The sequence below is a fragment of the Diuraphis noxia genome, unplaced genomic scaffold (genome assembly GCF_037042655.1).
Source record: "Diuraphis noxia isolate RWA-SAM2 unplaced genomic scaffold, SU_Dnox_SAM2 contig0001, whole genome shotgun sequence".
Classification (NCBI taxonomy): domain Eukaryota; kingdom Metazoa; phylum Arthropoda; class Insecta; order Hemiptera; family Aphididae; genus Diuraphis; species Diuraphis noxia.
The window spans coordinates 9,609,740-9,631,221 of record NW_028301711.1 but is presented as its reverse complement, the minus strand read 5'-3'; the positions used below and the strand labels follow the sequence as shown (position 1 = coordinate 9,631,221).

At 26.6% G+C, this 21,482-nt stretch overlaps 3 protein-coding genes and 2 pseudogenes across 5 annotated transcripts; 3 read left to right on the top strand and 2 right to left on the bottom strand.

Moving 5' to 3' along the window:
* Positions 1-1,685: 1,685 nt before the first annotated feature.
* LOC149059507 (uncharacterized) lies at positions 1,686-4,902 on the bottom strand. Its single transcript, XM_089224644.1, has 7 exons — positions 4,617-4,902; positions 4,380-4,520; positions 3,858-4,259; positions 3,650-3,749; positions 3,105-3,579; positions 2,997-3,009; positions 1,686-1,927 (listed from the first exon to the last, which is right to left on the bottom strand). Exons 1-7 carry the CDS (start codon positions 4,900-4,902, stop codon positions 1,686-1,688), a joined length of 1,659 nt encoding a protein of 552 aa, XP_089080770.1.
* A 3,514-nt stretch (positions 4,903-8,416) lies between these two features.
* LOC149059506 (COP9 signalosome complex subunit 4-like) lies at positions 8,417-11,582 on the top strand. 3 transcript variants are annotated; one of them, XM_089216348.1, is made up of 6 exons: positions 8,417-8,963; positions 9,066-9,229; positions 9,374-9,457; positions 9,540-9,661; positions 9,727-9,871; positions 10,676-11,582. In XM_089216348.1, the coding sequence occupies exons 4-5, from the start codon at positions 9,614-9,616 to the stop codon at positions 9,868-9,870; spliced, it is 192 nt and encodes a 63-aa protein (XP_089072474.1). In that variant the 5' UTR covers positions 8,417-8,963; positions 9,066-9,229; positions 9,374-9,457; positions 9,540-9,613; the 3' UTR covers position 9,871; positions 10,676-11,582. The 3 variants fall into 3 exon arrangements, with proteins under 3 accessions (XP_089072474.1, XP_089072473.1, XP_089072472.1); XM_089216347.1 differs by having other exon boundaries at positions 8,417-8,992; XM_089216346.1 differs by having other exon boundaries at positions 8,417-9,229.
* Positions 11,583-11,742: 160 nt separating this feature from the next.
* LOC149059505 (uncharacterized) lies at positions 11,743-12,429 on the bottom strand (annotated as a pseudogene).
* A 3,126-nt stretch (positions 12,430-15,555) lies between these two features.
* LOC149059504 (uncharacterized) lies at positions 15,556-18,368 on the top strand. The gene is made up of 4 exons (XM_089224592.1): positions 15,556-15,594; positions 15,970-15,986; positions 16,095-16,231; positions 17,800-18,368. Exons 1-4 carry the CDS (start codon positions 15,556-15,558, stop codon positions 18,366-18,368), a joined length of 762 nt encoding a protein of 253 aa, XP_089080718.1.
* A 448-nt stretch (positions 18,369-18,816) lies between these two features.
* Positions 18,817-21,260, top strand: LOC149059503 (uncharacterized; annotated as a pseudogene).
* The last annotated feature ends 222 nt before the right edge of the window (positions 21,261-21,482 follow it).

Genomic DNA, 21,482 nt, shown 5'->3' with positions numbered 1-21,482 from the left:
ATTTTTGTTAAAAACATCTCATTCTTATTTCAACGTATCGTAGCTTATTGCACCAATTTTCATTCTCAAAACAAATTTTCTTAGTAGTTGTATAACTGTAAATTAAAACATAAATTATAAACAAAAAAGCATTAAAACAAATCATTATCAAAGGAGGGGTCCTCATTGGCGTGTGACATCATACGTCTTGGACGCTCATTTTGTTCATTATTCATTCCATTATTTTTGGGTCCAGCAATCAACACTATTTAAATTTATTGCAATTTTTTGCTTTAAACAAATTTTTATATTTATTTAGTTATACTCTTTTGTATTACAAGACCTAATAGAATGTTATAACATAGGTAATTCAAATGAATAAAATATTATTATAATGCAGTGATCTTGTTGCCTACAAGTGTTGTGTACTAGGAAAAAGATGAGGGTTGATATTTGTTGTCAAATTGTTTATTAAATGTTTAAATTGAACACATACATTTATAACATAAATTGTAACATTGTTTTTGTCTAATTTGCTCGGTAAAATATTAATGGAGTAAGAAAATATTTATTTGTTTGTTTTCTAAGTCCAAATAACTACTGTTCGAATCAACCTTAGTCCAAATATTGATTTTAGAAAACAGAATGTTTTGAAGCCACTATAATGTACTAGGTCAAATCACGGTTGGATACAGGCAGTTTTGAGGGTCTCTTATATAGTCCTACCTTCTACTCACATAAGCATTTTGGATATAGGTATCGTTTCTATGGATATGGTCTGTGAATGCAATCTTGTCAAAAATACTCTCCGATTTGAGTGTGCGTCCTGAATGACAACATTTCAATAGTTTCGTGTATTTTATTACTTAAAAATATTCATTATTTTGAATATTATTCTTTAGTATCTACTCTTAATCTTTCGTCATCATAATCATAAAAAAACTGCATCTAGAAACTCCATATTCAGGTAGAAATGGATATTTATTTCATGTTTTATGAAATTAAAAGTGTTACACTTCTCTGCGCCTTACTATATTTTATCATGTATAAATTGTATATATTAGTACATTATACAAATCAAATGAAGCAATTTTTAACATACAGCCTATTATTATAAAGTCTCATGGAATATTACTGTTTTAAGCAATCATCGTTTTTTAGAGAAAAAAAAATTTTTTTGCTTCTAGTTGATATATTTGGCCCAGATAACTTTATACATTTATACAATTTCATTTTATAAATCAAAAAATTGCTAATCAGATAATCAGCAAGAAGAGCTTATTAAAAAAGTTATAAGAGAAACTATTCATAAACACTAGTTGTATGGAATAGAATTGATTTACATTAACCATATATAAGTATCTCATATTCATCAATGGAGTAAAATGGCGTTTGCACGTTTTCGTAGGAAAGAGCCATTTTTTCAAAAAAATACAAAACTATGAATTATGATATCCAAGAGCCACACTACATGTTTGAACAACCTTTTTTTAGTAGGCAATAAAAACATAATAATACGTCTTAAATTTAGAAAATATGGAAAAACTTTATTTCATTAATTCATTATTATTTATATTTATATTATTATTATTATTATTGTTTATACAAATATAATATAATTTATATTTTACGGACATCGATATATTGATAACTATCCAAAAAGCCGCAGGTTGCTAGTTAAAAGCCGCAGGTTCCCGACCCCTGCTCTAAAATAATAAAACCATAGTAGCTGTAACAAATTTCCGTTCAACACCAGATGCACACAAAGTACTTATGTTATCAAACATTGAAATTACAATATATGTTTGTTGTTGTGGATTAATTTCAATCTTGACTTTAAGCTTGTGTAATTTCAGTACCAATTTAAAAGATTCAAATACTTTCAATCGAATATAGTTAATGCAGTATTTAAGTGCTATTGTACCAAGTTTAGTAGATTTATCGATGACTTCATAAATATTTTAAATATCTATGTTCAAATAAAGCACTTATAAGAATAAATTCTTCTTTCCATCTCTCAAGACTAGATGACATTTACCCTTCTTCAATTCCATTTCATACAAATAGTGTTTATGATTATTTTGTCCTATAACTTTTTCAAAAAGATCTTTCAAATTTTGAAATTTTTTTCATGGAGTTTTCCCTTGTTTCTCTGACTTAATTTATTCCTTCAGTAAGTTTTAAGGTAATTTGTTTTGTTTTGAGTAGGTATTTATCATAATTGGCCCTAAGTTATCTTCTTTCCGATTGAGTCTTGTCAATGTATTGTTGCTTTTTTACCTTTGACTGTTCAAAATTTTCAAATTCTTTGTCTAGATCATTCAATTTTAGTTCTAATATTTTTTTCTCACATTACAAATTATAAGTTGCAACTGAAATATCATTTTGTAAGAAAACTGATTTATAGCTCTATATGAAGGACTAGGATAATTTTTAGTTCCATCTCAAGTTAAGATACAGTTACAATTACTAGGCACTTAAGACACATTTTCTAATTGAGGTGTGCTTAGTTTTCAAGTTAACTCATTTTCTGTAAAGGAACCAACCTCATTGTTCTTTAAATTACCAGTGTGTATCTACCCGAGTACCACCGAGTTGAAGTCATCAATAGCTGCTCATAAAACTATAGTGTTCATGCTAACAAAACTAAAACTACCAACCTATCTGTATAATATTCTCATTCATCACAAATCACACCTTTTAAGTACAAATAGATACTAGCTAATACCTACGAACAACTATTGACAAAAGCAGGTATTAGTCCTTGGCTCAATCTTGTTAAATATTGTTGGTATAATATCCCAATTCTACAAAAATATCAATCCGCAATGTATGCTGACAATACTGTTATCATAACAAAACATGAAACTATTTTATAAGCTTTATACATATATATATATATATATATATTTTTTTTAATTAAAAATTAAGTTAAATTAATCTGCATTAACTTATAATAAATTTAAAACAGTAAATAATTTTTAATATTAAATTTAGTAAACTTTTAAATTTCTTACATTCATCATTGTTCTTCCAAAAACAGAATTATTCATTAATTTATAAAACAATATCTCAAAAATGTTTTTTGCTTCCTTTCTTAAATTTATATTTTTTTCAATATATACTCGCATCCAATCAGACTGATTAAATTTAACAACATTATGAATTTTCCCTAATTTTAAACCTGCCTTCAAAGCTTGCTGTAAATTTAAATAATGAGTAACATAATTCTTTTTATCATATAGTGTAGTTAATAATTTTGGTAATTTTTTACCATCAAGTATGTTTTCTGGACAATATGGTAGATCATTATGTTTTTCATGAATTTCTTGTGGATAAATTAAATCTACTTCAAAAAGGTAACCTATTTCCTGTTTTTCCTTCATTCCTAAAATCATATTCTCATCCAAAAATGCTGGATTTACCCAATCAAAACCACCATAAGATAGATATTTTGTCATAGCATACCCATATAAGTTATTAGCATCTAAATACTGTATATATACTGAATCTTTATTTTCATTTAATTTTTTACCCATATATTTATTATTGGCTTCACTATATCTATTTGAACACTGAGATAAACCACCTCGTTTAGCCCTTTCAAACATTAAAAGGATATCTAAATCACAAATTAATTCAATTTTTTGTTTTGTAGTTTTTAACATACAACTCCAAGCAAATCCGGGTGTAGTATAATACTAAGCTGGATCTAATATTTAACAAAGTTTCTCTAAAATATTCCATAATATCAGCTAATAAAAATACATCTATAGTATTATATAAGTATAACATATTAAATTCTTGCATATTTTTTATGTTGAAATATTTCCAAATTTCTTCAGCATAATGATACTCTCCATTGGTAATATCTTCACCGTTTAATAAATTATAAAAAAACTCTTTGGGAGGTAATTTTTTCTCTTTATATTTATCTAATGAGGACATATAATCGTATGGAAAAGCTAATTTTTTTGTTAATAACCTAAATAAATATTTTCTTTCTAATTCACTAAAATGATCAGGAATAGTTTTTTCAAACCATCTTTTTAAAACTTTAAAATTACATAAATTCATATTATTAGCTAACTCAGACAAAGAACTAGATTGGAATCTATAAGAATCTAAGAACCTAAGTTCAATATTGTGATAAACTTCCTTATTATCAGAATAGTTTATGTTCTTAGAATATGAAATATATTTTTCCTCGCTTGAGGGAATAAGATCTATATCACTGGTATCCAATCCTAATTCTTTAACTAATAAATGTGAATCATAACCTGAAAAATTATGAAAGAAAACAGGAATAAATTTTGGAACTTTAAAAGTTAAATTACAATAATTATGGGCAGGTCCTCTATATAAACCTGTTAAGTGATCATGATCTCAAACTTTCTCACAAACTTTATAAATATCTATATCTATATTTTTCATACGACTGGGTGCACTAGTTAATTTTTCTTCACAAATATGACAAATTGTTGCATTTTTATATTCTTCTTTCTGTAAATTGGTTAATTCATTCATTTTCTTAATATTATCTAAATAATTTTTAGCTATATATAATATAGCATCTTCTCTTAATTTTTTATATAGTGCTTTTGGGGCATCTTCACCAAAATATTCAAAAATTTTACTTTCAAAATCACCATTGTCATATACAATAATATAAACAAAACTTATTGCAATATGTTTCTGAATTTTAACTGTACTACAGTTTTTCTTTCTCTCATTTATCTGTTTTATAACACTTTCAAAATCTGCATAAATTACAAAAGGTACTCTCATTTTATGATTAAAATTTTTGAACTCAACAATAATTTCTAACTTAATTGGCATTTTCAATCTTGATGTCTTATTCAATGCACAGTAACTCTTATGATTTAATAATTTTTCTTCAGTTTGAAAACTATTTAAACACATTCTACAAACATATCTCCTTTTGTGATCTTTTGTAATTTGATTTCTAATTAATCCCCATAAATTTTTTATTAAACAATAATGTGTATTTTTTTCTTCTGTTAATAATAATAAATCTATATGTACTCCTTTCTCATCTTTCGTTACAGATAGGGGATTTATCTTATATTCATCATCATGGTGATATGTATTAATAGATAATCCACCTTTAACTAAATTTAATTTATTAACATCATTTACAAATTTAAGGATTTTATCAACTTTCAATGGATATTCAACTTTTACTTTATCAAATATATTTTCATATTCTCTATATTTCTCTACTCTTTGAGGATCTTTGTTACTTGGATATAATTTAGCAGAATTGACCATAAAAAACATTTATTATCTTTTTCGTTTCTTACATTTATAATTGCTTTCCTATTTGTTAAAACAGTTGGAAGTCCTTTATAAGAACTACCCTTTATGGGATTATATTTATTAATGGCTATATTAAGACTAGTAATAGACATTAATAACCACTGTGATCCTCTTAAATTATCAGAAACACATTCATGTTCGTACAATATTTTATCTTTCATTTCTTTATGTATTTCATCTAAATCTGATTCTGGGGAAATGTCATAATTTGGTGTTTGCAAATATTTATCTGCTGTCTCTGCAACATCTATAATACCACCCTTCTCATAAGTACAAACAACACATAAATGAGCTTTTACAGCATTATGTTTAATTTGCCATTTCTTAATAAGACTAAAAACAGATTTCTTTGTACTATCTATAAAATCTGGTAAATTTTTAATTCCAGTTATATTTCCAATTTCAAATTGAATATGTCTGCTTTTAAAATTTTCTTCATAAAATTTAGGTTTATAAATAGATTGTTCCTTATTGGATAACTCTATAACATCTTCATGAAATTTAAATGGAAGCCCAGTTTACCAATAATTTTTTTCTTTATCAGTTAATTTAAAGACAATCTCTAATCTACTATCATTATATACTGAACGCTTTATTTTTTCAATCAAAATTTTATACAATCTTTCCAAATTTTGAGTAATAATTTTCCTCTCATATTGTATGCAAAATGTATAGTTTCTTTAAAAATATTCTATCTGCTTATCACTTCTATTTCAATATTTATTATGTGCTTGAAAAAACTTAAACCATTTTTTAACATCTATGTCTTTGCTCTCTTCCTTACCTTTAATAAATCTTATCGAAAGTTGATGATCCATATTTTTATTTAGTTTTTAATTATTATAGAGAAAAATCAAGTTTTAAATTTAGATAGAAATTTTTTTTTTATATTTAATAAATATATTTTTAATAGCTAAATTATTTTTAAGAAGTATTTTCTTTTCCATACTATCTAACCATTTCTTATGATAATTAGTAGTCAAATGCCTTTTATGAAATCTTAAATACACTGCTCTACCACAATCACATGTTATCATATCTAGATTAACTTTAGTTTTCATACAAGCTTTACACCATTTTTGATTTTTACTAAATTCATCAGTTCTCTTGAAACTTTGACATTTTGTACATAAATAAACGTCTCCTGTTTTTAAAGACTGAAATAATATCTCATCTTTATTTATCTTTTCATAAAGAAAAATAATTTTATTATTTTTATTCATTTATATAAAAACAAATTTTTTTGATAATTTATTTATCATTACTCAGAATTTCTATAATAAAAGTAAATTGATGCTTAAATAGAAAAGTCTGAGTACTAATAGATGTTATAACTTACTAATAATTTACCACTACTAATCATGAATAACTAACTACTAATTTATGAAGCGTTTATCACTGCTCAGTGTTTCGATAATAAAAGTGAATTGATACTTAAATACAAAAGTCTAGGTAGTTTTAGATGTTATAAATTACTACTTATTTATTACTACTAATCATATTATAGATATTATAACTACTAATGTATTACTATTATTCTTGTTTTTGAGTTTAAGTTTAGTAGCTAGATTTACAACATCTATACAAATTACCATTTCAAACCAACATCTACAAATACTGGGACACCTCAATTCAATATACACAAAAACTGGGATTTCAATTCAACATCTCAAAACTCAATATATCAGCATCTAAATCATAAAACATCATCTCAAATCCAATAATTTATTTGTAAATCTAATATTTAAATTGTGAGCAAACAATGTCTGAGTAATTTTGTTTTCTTTTAAAATATCCTATACACCTATAGAATATTTTAGATAACTGAAGACGACTAAAAACGACTACAGTTTACCAACGAATGAGTAAAAATTCAATATTGCACAATATCATGTAATAATAAAGAAACAGGAAGTACGAAAAGGGGGGAAAACTTATTCTAGATTATTCTAGAATACTCTAGAAGGTTCTAGAAACTTCTAAAATACTATAAAAATGACGTCATATACCTAATTTATGAAATAATACCACTATCCTATAAATGGAATAGCTAAGGGTGTGCTGTAAATTAGGTATACATTTTCAGTTACCTATAATAATGTACAAAAATAATAAATATTGTCTATGTAGTAAAAACAAAAAATATTTGGATGTGTTTCTTTGCAATTTATTTATCAATGGAAACTTTATGTAATTTCGTGTAATCAAAATGTATGTAAATTTATATAAAAAAACATAAAATATTGATGTAAATTCATAAAAATTGTATACAAAAAAAGTGATGTATTTTTGATGTTAAAATGCTAAAATAAGCGAAATTTAAGGTGTTTTTTGACTGTAAAAAAAGATCCAAGTGCGCCAGAATAAATACAACATATCTACTATATAATTATGTAATTTAATATTGTTACTATTGTAAAGTTATTATTCTTAAGTTATTAACATTATTTTATAACAATACTATCTTATTTTATTTTGAAAATTAATCAAGAAACTAATAAAAAGGTAGGTAGCTACCTGTTAATTAGTGTATTTATGAGTGATTTGTAAAATTAATTGTATGAATATAATATTTAATACCTACATTTATAAAAAATGTTCAATTATTTAACGATTACATAAAATAAAAATAATATTAAAAAAAACTGTTATATTAATAGTAGGTATTTTTTATTTTTTATACTTACTTATATTTTGGTAACACTAAAATACTAAAATTGTAATTTGTAAGTTAGCAGCTATTTGCTATTAAAATTATAAAAAAAAATAACATGTAATTTAAAACATTAAAGTAGGTACTAATACCTACTAATAAGTTTAATCAAGTTATAACCTCGTGCACGATTTAAAAATTTTAAATACCTTAAATCGTGGTTATAACAGTAAGTTGTTCAGTAAAGTTATGATAATAGTGGTGTAATACTAATAAGTAATAACAGTAATAACCAAATAACAACAACCTTGCTCTATTATCTGTTATCGCCGTTATCGGAATAGCACATCAGGGAAATAACATTTAGAAAAATGAAAAATTTTTTTTTTTTAAAACTGCTACTAGTATTTTCTAGATATTCCTCGAGACGTTTTAAATTTCAATGTTCGGCCCGGTATCGTAATATACGCAATATTACGCATAGATGGCGTCCGACGTATCTGTTTTTAGATGGTACCTAAATAATATTATTCATTATCAATTTATCATTGTTATTATTATTTTTCAAAACACGAAATTTTATGAAATTCCACTGTTATGATTTATGAACACCGATTATTATTATTATTATTATTAATTATTAGTAAATAATTTAGTATTATAATATTATTAATGCCTATATTATGAACAATTTGTTATGTGGGGAACGAACGCTGACTCGACATTCGACGTGCGTACAATGTTAGACTGTCCCGTACGGGCGAGTCAGTCGATGTATGTCTGCGTCCGTTAAAAATAGTGTGTAGTAAATTTTGTCTTCAATAAATATTTTTCTTATATAATTAAACCTATCAGTGCATTATCACATCTCATCTTCCTTTTTGAGAGACTTCCGAATCGACGAACTCAACGATACCTGGTGTCAACGGTTCAACCTGGTGGGACCATAACACCACATCCTACGTCCAACGACTAGCAAGAGTGACAGGCAGTATAATATTCGTTTAAAATTTTTACAACGTATTTAAAGAAGCAAAACACTGTTAGATCAAGTCAAGAACACTTTATATAAAAGCAATTCTAAATTTTTTAGCTGATTCTCGAACGCGTCTTTCCAGTTGTCAGGGAAATTATATCTCTCACCGTCGCCAACGTTCGTCAACGCCTAATTCAGGTCATGGCCCAATTCGCTAATGGACCCCTGGGATCAATAAGAGACGTGCGTGAGACGTCAGTGATGATTGTATAAACAGTTGGGTACGATTTAAATTATATAATAATTAATTAATATAATCTGACGATTTGACTTGATTACCTGTTTAGTATCCTTTCTACAAGATTAAATTTTTATCAATTTTGTCATTCGTATACTTGCTCTCTGACGCCCTTTGATTGTTGCAGATTTAAGACAGTGTTGAAAGACATCCTGTATTCCTGTAGCTCTCGGACAGTCCTTTTGGCTCTGATTTGATCAAGATGTTGAAAGTGATGATAAAAACCTATTGTTATATTTCTCTTTGATGGTCTCGTCAAGCACATTACCTGCTAACTTTTCTTTCGATTTCAGCTATTGATTCAAATGTGTGTTTGGTGATTCTTCGTCAGATAATTAAGTATTTCAGAACAAAAGTCTTATCTAATATGAATGAAACACAGTCCAAGCCGCTGGCTTTCTTCATGCTGGATAAAGTAAGACCTTTTTTTCATGTATTTTATATTAGTAAAAACGATTATTTTGCTCAATTTTTGTTAAGATGGAACATAGGACAATATCTTTTGAAGAACAAGTGTCCAATATACGTTTGGATTTATCAACCATTTATGAGAATGGTAAAAATTGGAAAGATGTCCTAATGCTGATTGCAAATTCATTCCGATTAAAACAAAAGTATATGTAAAGTAAGTTTTGTATTACTTGTGTAATACTGTCTTACTGTTTATTTGGTTATTGGTACAATTTGTAATAGATAGTATATATTTTTTAGAATGTATTCAATTAAAAAAAATTTGCAGAATTCATTAGAATAGCTGTACTTAAAAGATAGCGATTCATTTGCAGAACTGTTATAATATTAGTTTCGTTTCGTTTTTGTATGTATGATTTACTCAAATAATGTTTATGCATTCTCTGACTTTACTGTCTACGAAATAAAGAAATTGGTGTAGTGGCAAGCTGATAAGGTCATATTTTTAAGTATGGTCAATAGCTTAATTTACTTATAATGGTGGTGACGAGATGTAACTTGTCAACCGTTTTTATTTTTTACATAATATTTAGTATAGTATCACAGTTTTTTTAAATTTTGATATATAAATGATTCACTAAAATTAAGAATTCATTCCATCACTGTATGTCTATAAATTAATAGTCTGCAGGTTATTATGGTTTTCCAATTTAAAATAATAAAATTGTAATTAATTATCAAGATAAATTAATAATCATATCCTGTTGCTATTCATTATATTGCAATTTAAATTACCTAATGATTTTTATTATTTTATAATCACAATGCAATAATATGCAATTCAATTTAATAATTTAAACAAATTCAATGGCATCTATAAAAATTGGCCTTGAAGTTTAAAGTTTAAACTACCAACTTATTTCACTGAATTTATGATAGCATTTGTTATATACTTACATTAGTGTAACATATATTTACAGTTGCCTAGTTAAATAATAATTGTTTTTATTTTTTCTAGTTTATGACCAAAAATAAAAAAATGCAGGATTGTCTTAAGTTAACACAAGCACGTGTATTAGATCATCATCACAAGCTTAATGAACCATCATTCATGCAAAATGTACATGAAAATCAACGCATGAGAGCATCATGTGGATGTGATACCTGCTTGTTTTTTTCACCGTCATATAATTGTGTAACATAGCGATTTTTATGCTCAACAGAAAACGTTTAGCAGAAACATGTTTGTTTAAAATTTAGAGTGAATCGACCTCCAATAAAATTTAAAGGTAACATTAATGTCTAGGGCTTTTTAAAGGCTTTTTATTATATTTTAATTTTAAAGCAAGTTATGAGTATTTTTAGATATGCAAATAAAATTTTATTGGAGGTCAATTCACTCTAAATGTTAAGCTAATTGAGCTACATGAGTTCTGCTGAGCGTACAATTTGTAATGTTATACACTTTTAAGATGCAGACATCACATTTGGGTATCACATCATCTTAAGGGGTTTAGATACTATTATATGTATAATATTATTACCTGCTGGTAAGACATAAAAATATGCTTGATACTATTTGATACTATCTTTCATTTAATCTATGTACTTTGTATTAGGTAACCCACAATGTCATAAGTAGGCTTAGGGACTTATGGCTCTAAAAAATACACAAATATGCATGCAAATATGCTTCTAAAATCATTAAAATATGCATTTAAATGCATTAAAAAAAAAAATGTCCACTAAATCTTGGTTAATTTCACATTTAACTTTAAAAAGTTATTAGTTAAAATTTATATATAATCATTAATTAACAATAACTAAAAATTATAATTCAAAGATACTACTTGTCTTTTATTATTGAATATGCATAAACTGAATTTGAAAAAGAAAATATTTACCTTAACATTTTGAAAAATGAAACCGAGAATTAAAAATAAAATAAAATAATTAAAAAATAAATAGATAAAAACCAAATAAAATATATAAATATTACAATATTTTTAAATGGCACAACATTGCTAATTAAGTAAAACAATTCTTTTATACAAAAAAAAAAAAAAAAAATGTTCTGTGTAAAAATTACATCATTAATTCTGGATCTTGAGTTTCTTGAAAATTACATTGTACAATTAAATACTTTCTTATGTTTTCGAATGTAAATTTCCGACGATTACTGGACAATAAATTTTTGTAAATTGAGAAACTCCGTTCGACGTCTACAGAAGTAATGGAGCATAATTAAAATTTTCCACTTCACCACTTAATATTTTATAAATTTTCAAATTTTCAACACAATGTTATAACCAGAATTTTTATCTAAAACATCATTCATTTTATTTGCAATAGGCATAGCCTTTATACATTTCAAGTGACTGATTTTATTTTTTGTATCTTCAATTATTTTTAACGAATCCGACAGCTTATAGTAGGTATCTCTTTTTTCAAAAAAATGTTATAGCTCGAGGTAAAAATTCAAAATTTGCTTTGATAAATGTTAGTTGACATGGAAGATTACTTTTTTTCAAATTTTTTTTAGCGGTTTTAATTGATGCTGCATCATCATCGTGAACACTAAACAATTAATAATCTATTATTCTATTTCGACTATTAGGTATCTTTATCGACATACGGTCGATATCCAGCGGGTTTTACGTTCGATACGGGTTTATAGTATTCTTTATAGTTAATCTTTACACAAAAATTATAACGAGATATGAGAGGTAGTTTGCAGATTATTACTAGAAGTATTAAGTCATATTTATACATTTTTTTTTCGACTGGTTGAAATATTTAATTATATGTATCTATAGTTTTTAGTTTGAAATTTGAAATTTTTGCCAAAATATGCAAAATCAGCATAACAATTTTAAAATAGGTATGCACTCTCCTGCAAAATCTAACAAATATGCAAATATATGCACATTCAAATTTTAGATCTGATATCATGGCAACGAGAAACGAATTTATTTCGCACTCTGCTATATTTAACAATAATTAAAAAAAATATGCAAATGCTAGAAGTCCCTAAGCCTAGTCATAAGTTTATGAGATTTTCAATTATTAAAAAGTGTACTTATATCATATGATTAAACCAGACAAAGTTGATGGAATAGAATCAATGCATTTACCTAATCAGAAGGCAATAACAAAATATGGTAAAATGTACAGTAGCATACATTAAATGTTTAAATTCATGTTTGATGTGTAGCGCCCCAGCATACAGGAGGACGAACGACTTGTGTTGATGTAGACAATTTGGGTAAAAGAATTATAACAACTTGACTTGAGATTAATTATTATTTATTTATCTGCTTTTGACTTAAACAAAACACTATTACTGATATAACACTACAAGTAGCTTAGCTGTCGAAGACAGTTGACACTGATAGAAGTTTTGAATGGCTCCAATATTTTCTAAGTCCAAGAACTATTTAATTAAAAGTGTTCTAAGTCCAAATGTTTAATCTGAAGTGGTGACTGGCATGAAGGTGCTTGCACTGACTCTGGTTGCTCACGTCTGCTTTTGGTCTATTTGGGGCTCTCCTATATAGTCCTACTCTCTGCGTTTCCTCTCCTATCGATAAGATAAGTATGTGCAGATGCGTACGCCCGTATCTCCAGGATACCGTAGCAACCCATGCTCACGCGGCCATTCAGTTCTCATCCTGCTATTCGTGATACGTCATCTCAATAAAACAATGCCCTCATTAGTCTATCTAAATGATCTCAATTGTTACGATAATTCTTACTATAGGTTTCTTTTAGTTTGGCCTTCTACTCAGCTATTGAGGTCCTACACAATGTAATCGGTTGGCGAAATCATATGCCCCAGGGACACTTACGTATATCTACGTGTATATGCATATTCAGTTGTCTCAGTGGGACATCAGTACATAGCACCTCCTCCCTAAAAAAAAAAGGTTTCTGTCCTCGAGACAGAAATCTTTAAATATTATTGCAACAGTTACTTAACATTTTTACATCTACAAGTTTCAACTTGTGTACAATTTCAAATGCTATAATATGTTTTACAGTTTCACAGTCTTTCAGCCTTACATTCAATGATTATATTGGTTACATTTTTATGATATAATGTATATATATATATTAATATATCTATATACATATATTAATATATCTATATGCTTATCGCATTTACAATGATTAGGTTACAATAACATTAATGTTTTATATGATATAATATATTTTTGTTAATAGTTACAGTAATAATACATATTTCTCTTTTGTGTTTATGTATGTTATATAATAATAATGATTTTGTTAGTAGTACATATATATTTCTAGATTACATTTGTTTATTTATTTGGTTTATATAATTTTCCCATAACCATAGTTAAAAATTTTTTTTTAATTTTTCACTTTTATACCAATATTGATATAGTTCCTCTAATTATGTTATCCCTTTAATATAACTCCCTTAACCATACATTTTATATGTTTCAAGTGTATATATATATATATTCCAATTTTATACTATCCGGTATTCTGCCGGTGTTCTTTGTCAATCTTAACATATGGACATATCTGTTACAACTCTTTTAGAATAGGTCTTGAGTAGGGATCCCATACGTCGCGTATTTTATGGAATTTTCCCATATTTGAAGGAAGTTTTCCGGTGTCACGACAAAAGTTTAAAAATAACACTTTTCCCGTATTTTGGATAATAGATCTTGTATGTACCTTATTTTAAAAATGAAATTTTTTATATAATTTGGCTTTTTAAATTTTAAATGAGGTATTGATGAACTATACTATCTAATTCAAATGATAATAAATAAATATTGGATTATAAAAGAAAATTGAAATTATTTCTTATGATTTTTTTGTTGGTATTGGTATATTTTTTTTATTATAATTTTATCAGAGGAAAGTCACCTAATATATTATGTTATAAATTAATAATGTATACAAATAAGTAAAACTAAATGTTCCTACATTATTAAAATTTTTATTTATTTTTTTAATAAATTTATCATAAGAAAGTCACCTTGATATATTTTGTTATAAATTAATAATTAATAATAATAATTTTTGTTTAAGTTCAATTTTTTGTTAAAATTTTACTATAGGAAAGTCACCATAATATTTGTTTTTAATTTTAATTATAATTTATATTTGTTTCTACTGTTTAATATTGTGTTTAACATTATTTTTTATAATATATTACTGAGTAAAATTAAATGTTACTTCTAGGCCAAATGGCTCAAATTTAATATGTAAAATATGTTAATTAACACCAATGCAAATGCAAATTATAAGTATTGAAGTATAAAGATATAATTTGAAAAAAATGTCTTGTATTTTTAAAATATAAATCTGGGATCCATATCTGGATATTTCATATCCCATAATAATTTTTCATATTTAGCTCAAAATAAAGTCAATCCAGGGATAAGAGTATTGAAACTATGTGCAATATGCCATCGTTTCAATCGTATTTATGAAATTATGTACCTATGCTGAGTTATTAATTTGTGAATGATTTAATAAGAATTTTGATAATCAAATAGTTTTATAAATTAAATACTACTATAACACTTTTGCTAATTTAGGTTTGTAACATTCTTTTTTTAAATTTAAATTAAAAAAATATATATATATTTATTTATTCTGTATTTTTATTTATTTATATAAGGTTTTTTTGGACAAATTAATTTCAATGTTTAATTATACACATTTTAAGTTGATAAGATATTTAAAGTATTGATTTATACAGTATTAAAATAATGTATATAAATTCACCAAGCGTGATACTGACCACCATTTATTCTGTAAGTTAGGCATTTTAATGTAATATGATTAGTAAACATTTTTTATTTCATTTGAAGAATGTAATATTCTGTTGGAAAAAATTTAAATTTAAAAATAGAAATGGGAATAAGAGCAGATGATTATCTTGAAGATATTGGTGTATGTTGATAAATAAAAATTCAAACACTAAGTTTACAACTTGTGATAAGATATATCCATGGTGACATACGAGTTTAGGATAACAAAATGGTAACTATTATGATATGAAAATCATAATATAATATTATATAATATACATATTAGCTTATCTATTTCAATATTTTAAAATTGATGAAATTATTCTGAACATTTATGTTCTAGTTTAAATATTATATTTAATATTGGTATCTTAATTTTACAAACTAAATTATAATTACTACCTACATATTGGGTTTTTTATACCTATTTTTTTTCTAATTTTATGAGTAATTATTTTTATGCACATATGTATGTAAATACACTTTTATTTATTGTGAGATTAAATACAATTTTAAGCAAGTAGCAAGTAACAAGTATATATAAATCAATAAGAATACAGTAGAAAATAATAATATTACAATAATTTGAGTAATAGAAACATAAAAGTGACTTAATAATGATATTTGTATATATATCTACAGTGGAATCCTCTCAATGGGACAACCACTTTATAGGGACAAATCGTCAGATTCTCGAAGGAATGTATTTGTTTTAAGCAATTTAAATTATTTATTCGGGACAACCATATTCATATGTTATAAGGAATATAGTTTAATCTGTAAATACCTATTTTATTATTATTATAAACTGTAATTATCTTAATGTCTCTACTATAGTTTATAATTGATATAATAATGTTATGTTATTCAATATGTTATCCTTAATATTGTACGTATAAATGTTTGTACTTTATTTTTGTCAATCGTTTTCCATTCAAAATTACTTCCTAGATAAGCTTTAGTTCATAACTCTATGTAATGTTTTCATTGTTTTTTAATTTGGTATTTTGATAATTAATAAATAATACTATTTATAATGTATGAATATTGTATACTTAAACAGTTTTTTTTTTTTTTAAATACCACTTACACACACACGAGTTATACTTGAATATATAAATTTAGGCAGTAAGTTCTATAAGGTACCGGTATGGTTTTATATCTCAAATGTGCTATGAGCATGAATATATTTATAAGTAAGCTATTCAGCACACTACTTAAAATTCTTAGTCCTCTATTTATTATTTACAAATATGTATGCTAAATAAAATTATTTTTTAAATTTTAATTAAAAACATAATATCTATTATCTATTATAATTTATAATATATTCTTTCATAATTTAAATGTTACTAAATAAAGATAGGCATGATTCTAGTTTAGCGCCCACGCGAATTATGCCTATCTTTATTAATAAATATTATAATAGTTACTAATTTACTATATAATAAATATACCCGAATAAAAATCAAAAATAATAATAGTAAATACTTATTATATTGTTATACATTTTTGTCCTATATTTTGATCAGAACCTATGGAGGTTGAATTGTGTTTACGAATACTCAATACCAGGAATTCATGAACCGGATGCGCGCGCCCGTTCGCCGCCCGCGGTATTTGTATTACTCGTAATCCTAAACGGTTGTGTATACATTACACAATACACGTCATTATTAAGAGGACGCTACACCCGCATATGTTGTCTCCGTCTTACAAGTGCGTAACATAGCAAATTTTATGCTCAGCAGATCACTTTAGCTCCGTTAGTTTAAAATTTAGAGTAAATTAACTTCTTACAAAAATTAAAGGTAACATTATTATCGAGGGCATGACGTAGGCTTTTTATTATATTTTAATTTTAAAGTGAGTTATGTGTATTTTAAGATATACAAACAATTTTAAATTTTAAAATACACATAACTCACTTTAAAATTAAAATATAATAAAAAGCCTACGTCATGCCCTCGATAATAATGTTACCTTTAATTTGGTAGCGGTGTCGTATGCTATCTACGCACTAAATACTAGTGTCGTATGCAGGGCCGTATTTACGCCTAGGCCCGTGAGGCCCGGGCCTAGGGCGGCAAATTTTTTGGGGCGGCAAATTTTGTAAGAAATAAAAAAAGAATCATATGAATGCATGAAATATTTATATGATTTTTTTTTAGATATCTGTATGTAAAATATACGGGCGCATGAAACTGAAAATGTCACTAACCCGAAATCAATTTTCTCGTAATGTGAGCTATAAAGATAAGAAACCTACCTAGGTATATAATAATATAAGTTGTTCCTAAAAGTAATTACGATAAAAATATAATATAATGTATATAATATAATGAAGTGATCACAGAAACAGGCAAGGAAGATTTCAGAATAAATGCATTCTTCGTTATATTGGATAAATTGAATGCTGAACTCGTAAGGCGAGGCAGTTCATATAAAAATTTATGTGTCAAGTTTGATTTTCTTACAAATATTTGTAGTTTTGACGAGGAAATAATTTCTGAAAAAACTAGGGCACTAATAGAACAATATCCTAATGATATTGAAGAATCATTTACAAATGAATGTCTTCATTTGCGTGATCATCTTTTTTTTAAATCTGATAAAAAAAGAAACGCCCAAGAACTTTGTAAGATGTTGTATACAAATGATTTAATAGATATTTATCCGAACGTCACAACAGCGTTACGTATGTATTTGTGCACGTTTGCAACAAATTGTACAGCAGAGCGGTCGTTTTCAGCATTGAAAAGAGTAAAATCGCATCTTCGTTCAACTTTGGAGTCAGATAGATTAAACGCGACATCAATACTAGACATAGAATCTGAGATGCTTCGAAGTATAAATTATGATGATATAATCGACGATTTCGCGTCTAAAAAAGTCGTCGTAAAATGTTATAGATAACATAGGTTATGATTAGGTATAAGTTTAACTATTAAGTATTACTAGGTATAAGATTAAAGATTATTAAGATTATTTTAAGATTAAGATTCAAAATGTATACTGATAATGCCTAATTAGGATTTATAATTATTATTTGTTTTGTTTATAATGACTATTGACTTAATTTCTTTAAAATGAAATAAATTTATTTGTAATAATTACAATTTTTTTTTCTTGGGGTAGAGGCGGCATATTTAAAAGGGCCTAGGGCGGCACTTGTTCTAAATCCGGCCCTGGTCGTATGCTATCTACAAATACTATTTATCGGGTAGCGGTGTCGTATGCTATCTACAAATATTTATCTACACTCTACAAAGTATAAAGTTAGATCCCACGGGTTTTTAACGATTGTCGATTAGTTGTGTCTGTGAATTATTCGCGTGTGTTTGTCATTTGTATTGCGTTCAAAATGACTTCAATTGGTGATTTATATAGACATATTATTTATACTGATGATTAGGCTTAGGGACTTCTAGCATTTGCATATTTTTTTTAATTATTGTTAAATATAGCAGAGTGCGAAATAAATTCGTTTCTCGTTGCCATGATATCAGATCTAAAATTTGAATGTGCATATATTTGCATATTTGTTAGATTTCGCAGGAGAGTGCATACCTATTTTAAAATTGTTATGCTGATTTTGCATATTTTGGCAAAAATTTCAAATTTCAAACTAAAAACTATAGATACATATAATTAAATATTTCAACCAGTCGAAAAAAAAATGTATAAATATGACTTAATACTTCTAGTAATAATCTGCAAACTACCTCTCATATCTCGTTATAATTTTTGTGTAAAGATTAACTATAAAGAATACTATAAACCCGTATCGAACGTAAAACCCGCTGGATATCGACCGTATGTCGATAAAGATACCTAATAGTCGAAATAGAATAATAGATTATTAATTGTTTAGTGTTCACGATGATGATGCAGCATCAATTAAAACCGCTAAAAAAAATTTGAAAAAAAGTAATCTTCCATGTCAACTAACATTTATCAAAGCAAATTTTGAATTTTTACCTCGAGCTATAACATTTTTTTGAAAAAAGAGATACCTACTAAGCTGTCGGATTCGTTAAAAATAATTGAAGATACAAAAAATAAAATCAGTCACTTGAAATGTATAAAGGCTATGCCTATTGCAAATAAAATGAATGATGTTTTAGATAAAAATTCTGGTTATAACATTGTGTTGGAAATTTATAAAATATTAAGTGGTGAAGTGGAAAATTTTAATTATGCTCCATTACTTCTGTAGACGTCGAACGGAGTTTCTCAATTTACAAAAATTTATTGTCCAGTAATCGTCGGAAATTTACATTCGAAAACATAAGAAAGTATTTAATTGTACAATGTAATTCTCAAGAAACTCAAGATCCAGAATTAATGATGTAATTTTTACACAGAACATTTTTTTTTTTTTTTTTTGTATAAAAGAATTGTTTTATTTAATTAGCAAAGTTGTGCCATTTAAAAATATTGTAATATTTATATATTTTATTTGGTTTTTATCTATTTATTTTTAATTATTTTATTTTATTTTTAATTCTCGGTTTCATTTTTCAAAATGTTAAGGTAAATATTTTTTTTTTCAAATTTAGTTTATGCGTATTCAATAATAAAAGACAAGTATCTTTGATTTATAATTTTTAGTTATTGTTAATTAATGATTATATATAAATTTTAACTAATAACTTTTTAAAGTTAAATGTGAAATTAACCAAGATTTAGTGGACATTTTTTTTTTTAATGCATTTAAATGCATATTTTAATGATTTTAGAAGCATATTTGTGTATTTTTTAGAGCCATAAGTCCCTAAGCCTACTGATGATACTGGTGTGAATTTTTTAAAACAAAAAGGTGTCTTACCTAAACAAGAATTTTGTGAAAAAATCAATAATGTTAGCAATGAAGTATGTGGTGGCGTTCTCAAAGAATGTTATAAAAATAGCCGCAAACGAGATTCCGATGGGCAATTTGTGAAAACAAAACACTTACGTTGCCAAACACGTGGTTGTCAAACCTATCAGTCCATTCGTAAAAAAAATCCGTTTTTTACATATGTCGATATTAATGGAAAATGTAATAGCGGATTAAGTTTATGCCAGATAGTAGAGCTCGTATGGTATTGGGCACATGGTATGCAAGTAATTCAAACTATGAAATGGACAGGCAGAAGTCAACACACCGTGTCGGATTAGTACAATCTTTGCCGTGATATTTGTGTTGACCAATTTGAAAAACGTACGAAAATGGGTGGTGTAGGATTCGTAGTGCAAATAGACGAATCTTTATTTCAAGGCAAGCGGAAGTATAACCGTGGTCGTCTACGTCTAGGAAATCGTCAACCTAGAGAAGAAATTGTAGAATCAGGATCTAGCAATTCTGATACTGATACTGAAATAACTAATCGAAATTACGGTGTACGCGTACAGGGGCCGTGGGTATTTGGAATGTGTTGTAGACGTGATAATATAGTAGAACGTCGATTGTTTATCGTTCAAAAAAGAGACCGCGCCACTTTGCTTCCAATTATTAAAAGAGAAATTGAGCCAAGGACGACCATTTTTTCAGATGAATGGAAAGTTTACAGCTGTTTAAACGATCATGGCTATATCCACAATACCGTGAATCATAAAAATAATTTTATTGATCCACAAACAGTAGCTGAAACTCAAACTATGGAATGTTATTGGCGACATATAAAGGTGAAATATGGTATAAAATCGCATGGTGCCACTAATTTTCTGGAAAGGCAGCTTAAAGAAGAATGGTGGCACTCCATAAACACAACAAATACGTTCGAAACATTTTTTATTGATATGAATAATACTTTTCAACTTTAATTAAGTTAATTTTCATTGACAATCTTAATTTATTTATGAAGTGCTCTAGTTTAAAACGAAGTAAGATTTTTTTATAACATTTAGTGCGTAGATAGCATACGACACTAATTTATACGTAAATAGCAATGTGTAGATAACATTCAGTGCGTAGATAGCATACGACACCGCTACCTTTAATTTTTGTAAGAGGTCAATTTACTCTAAATTTTAAACTAACGGAGC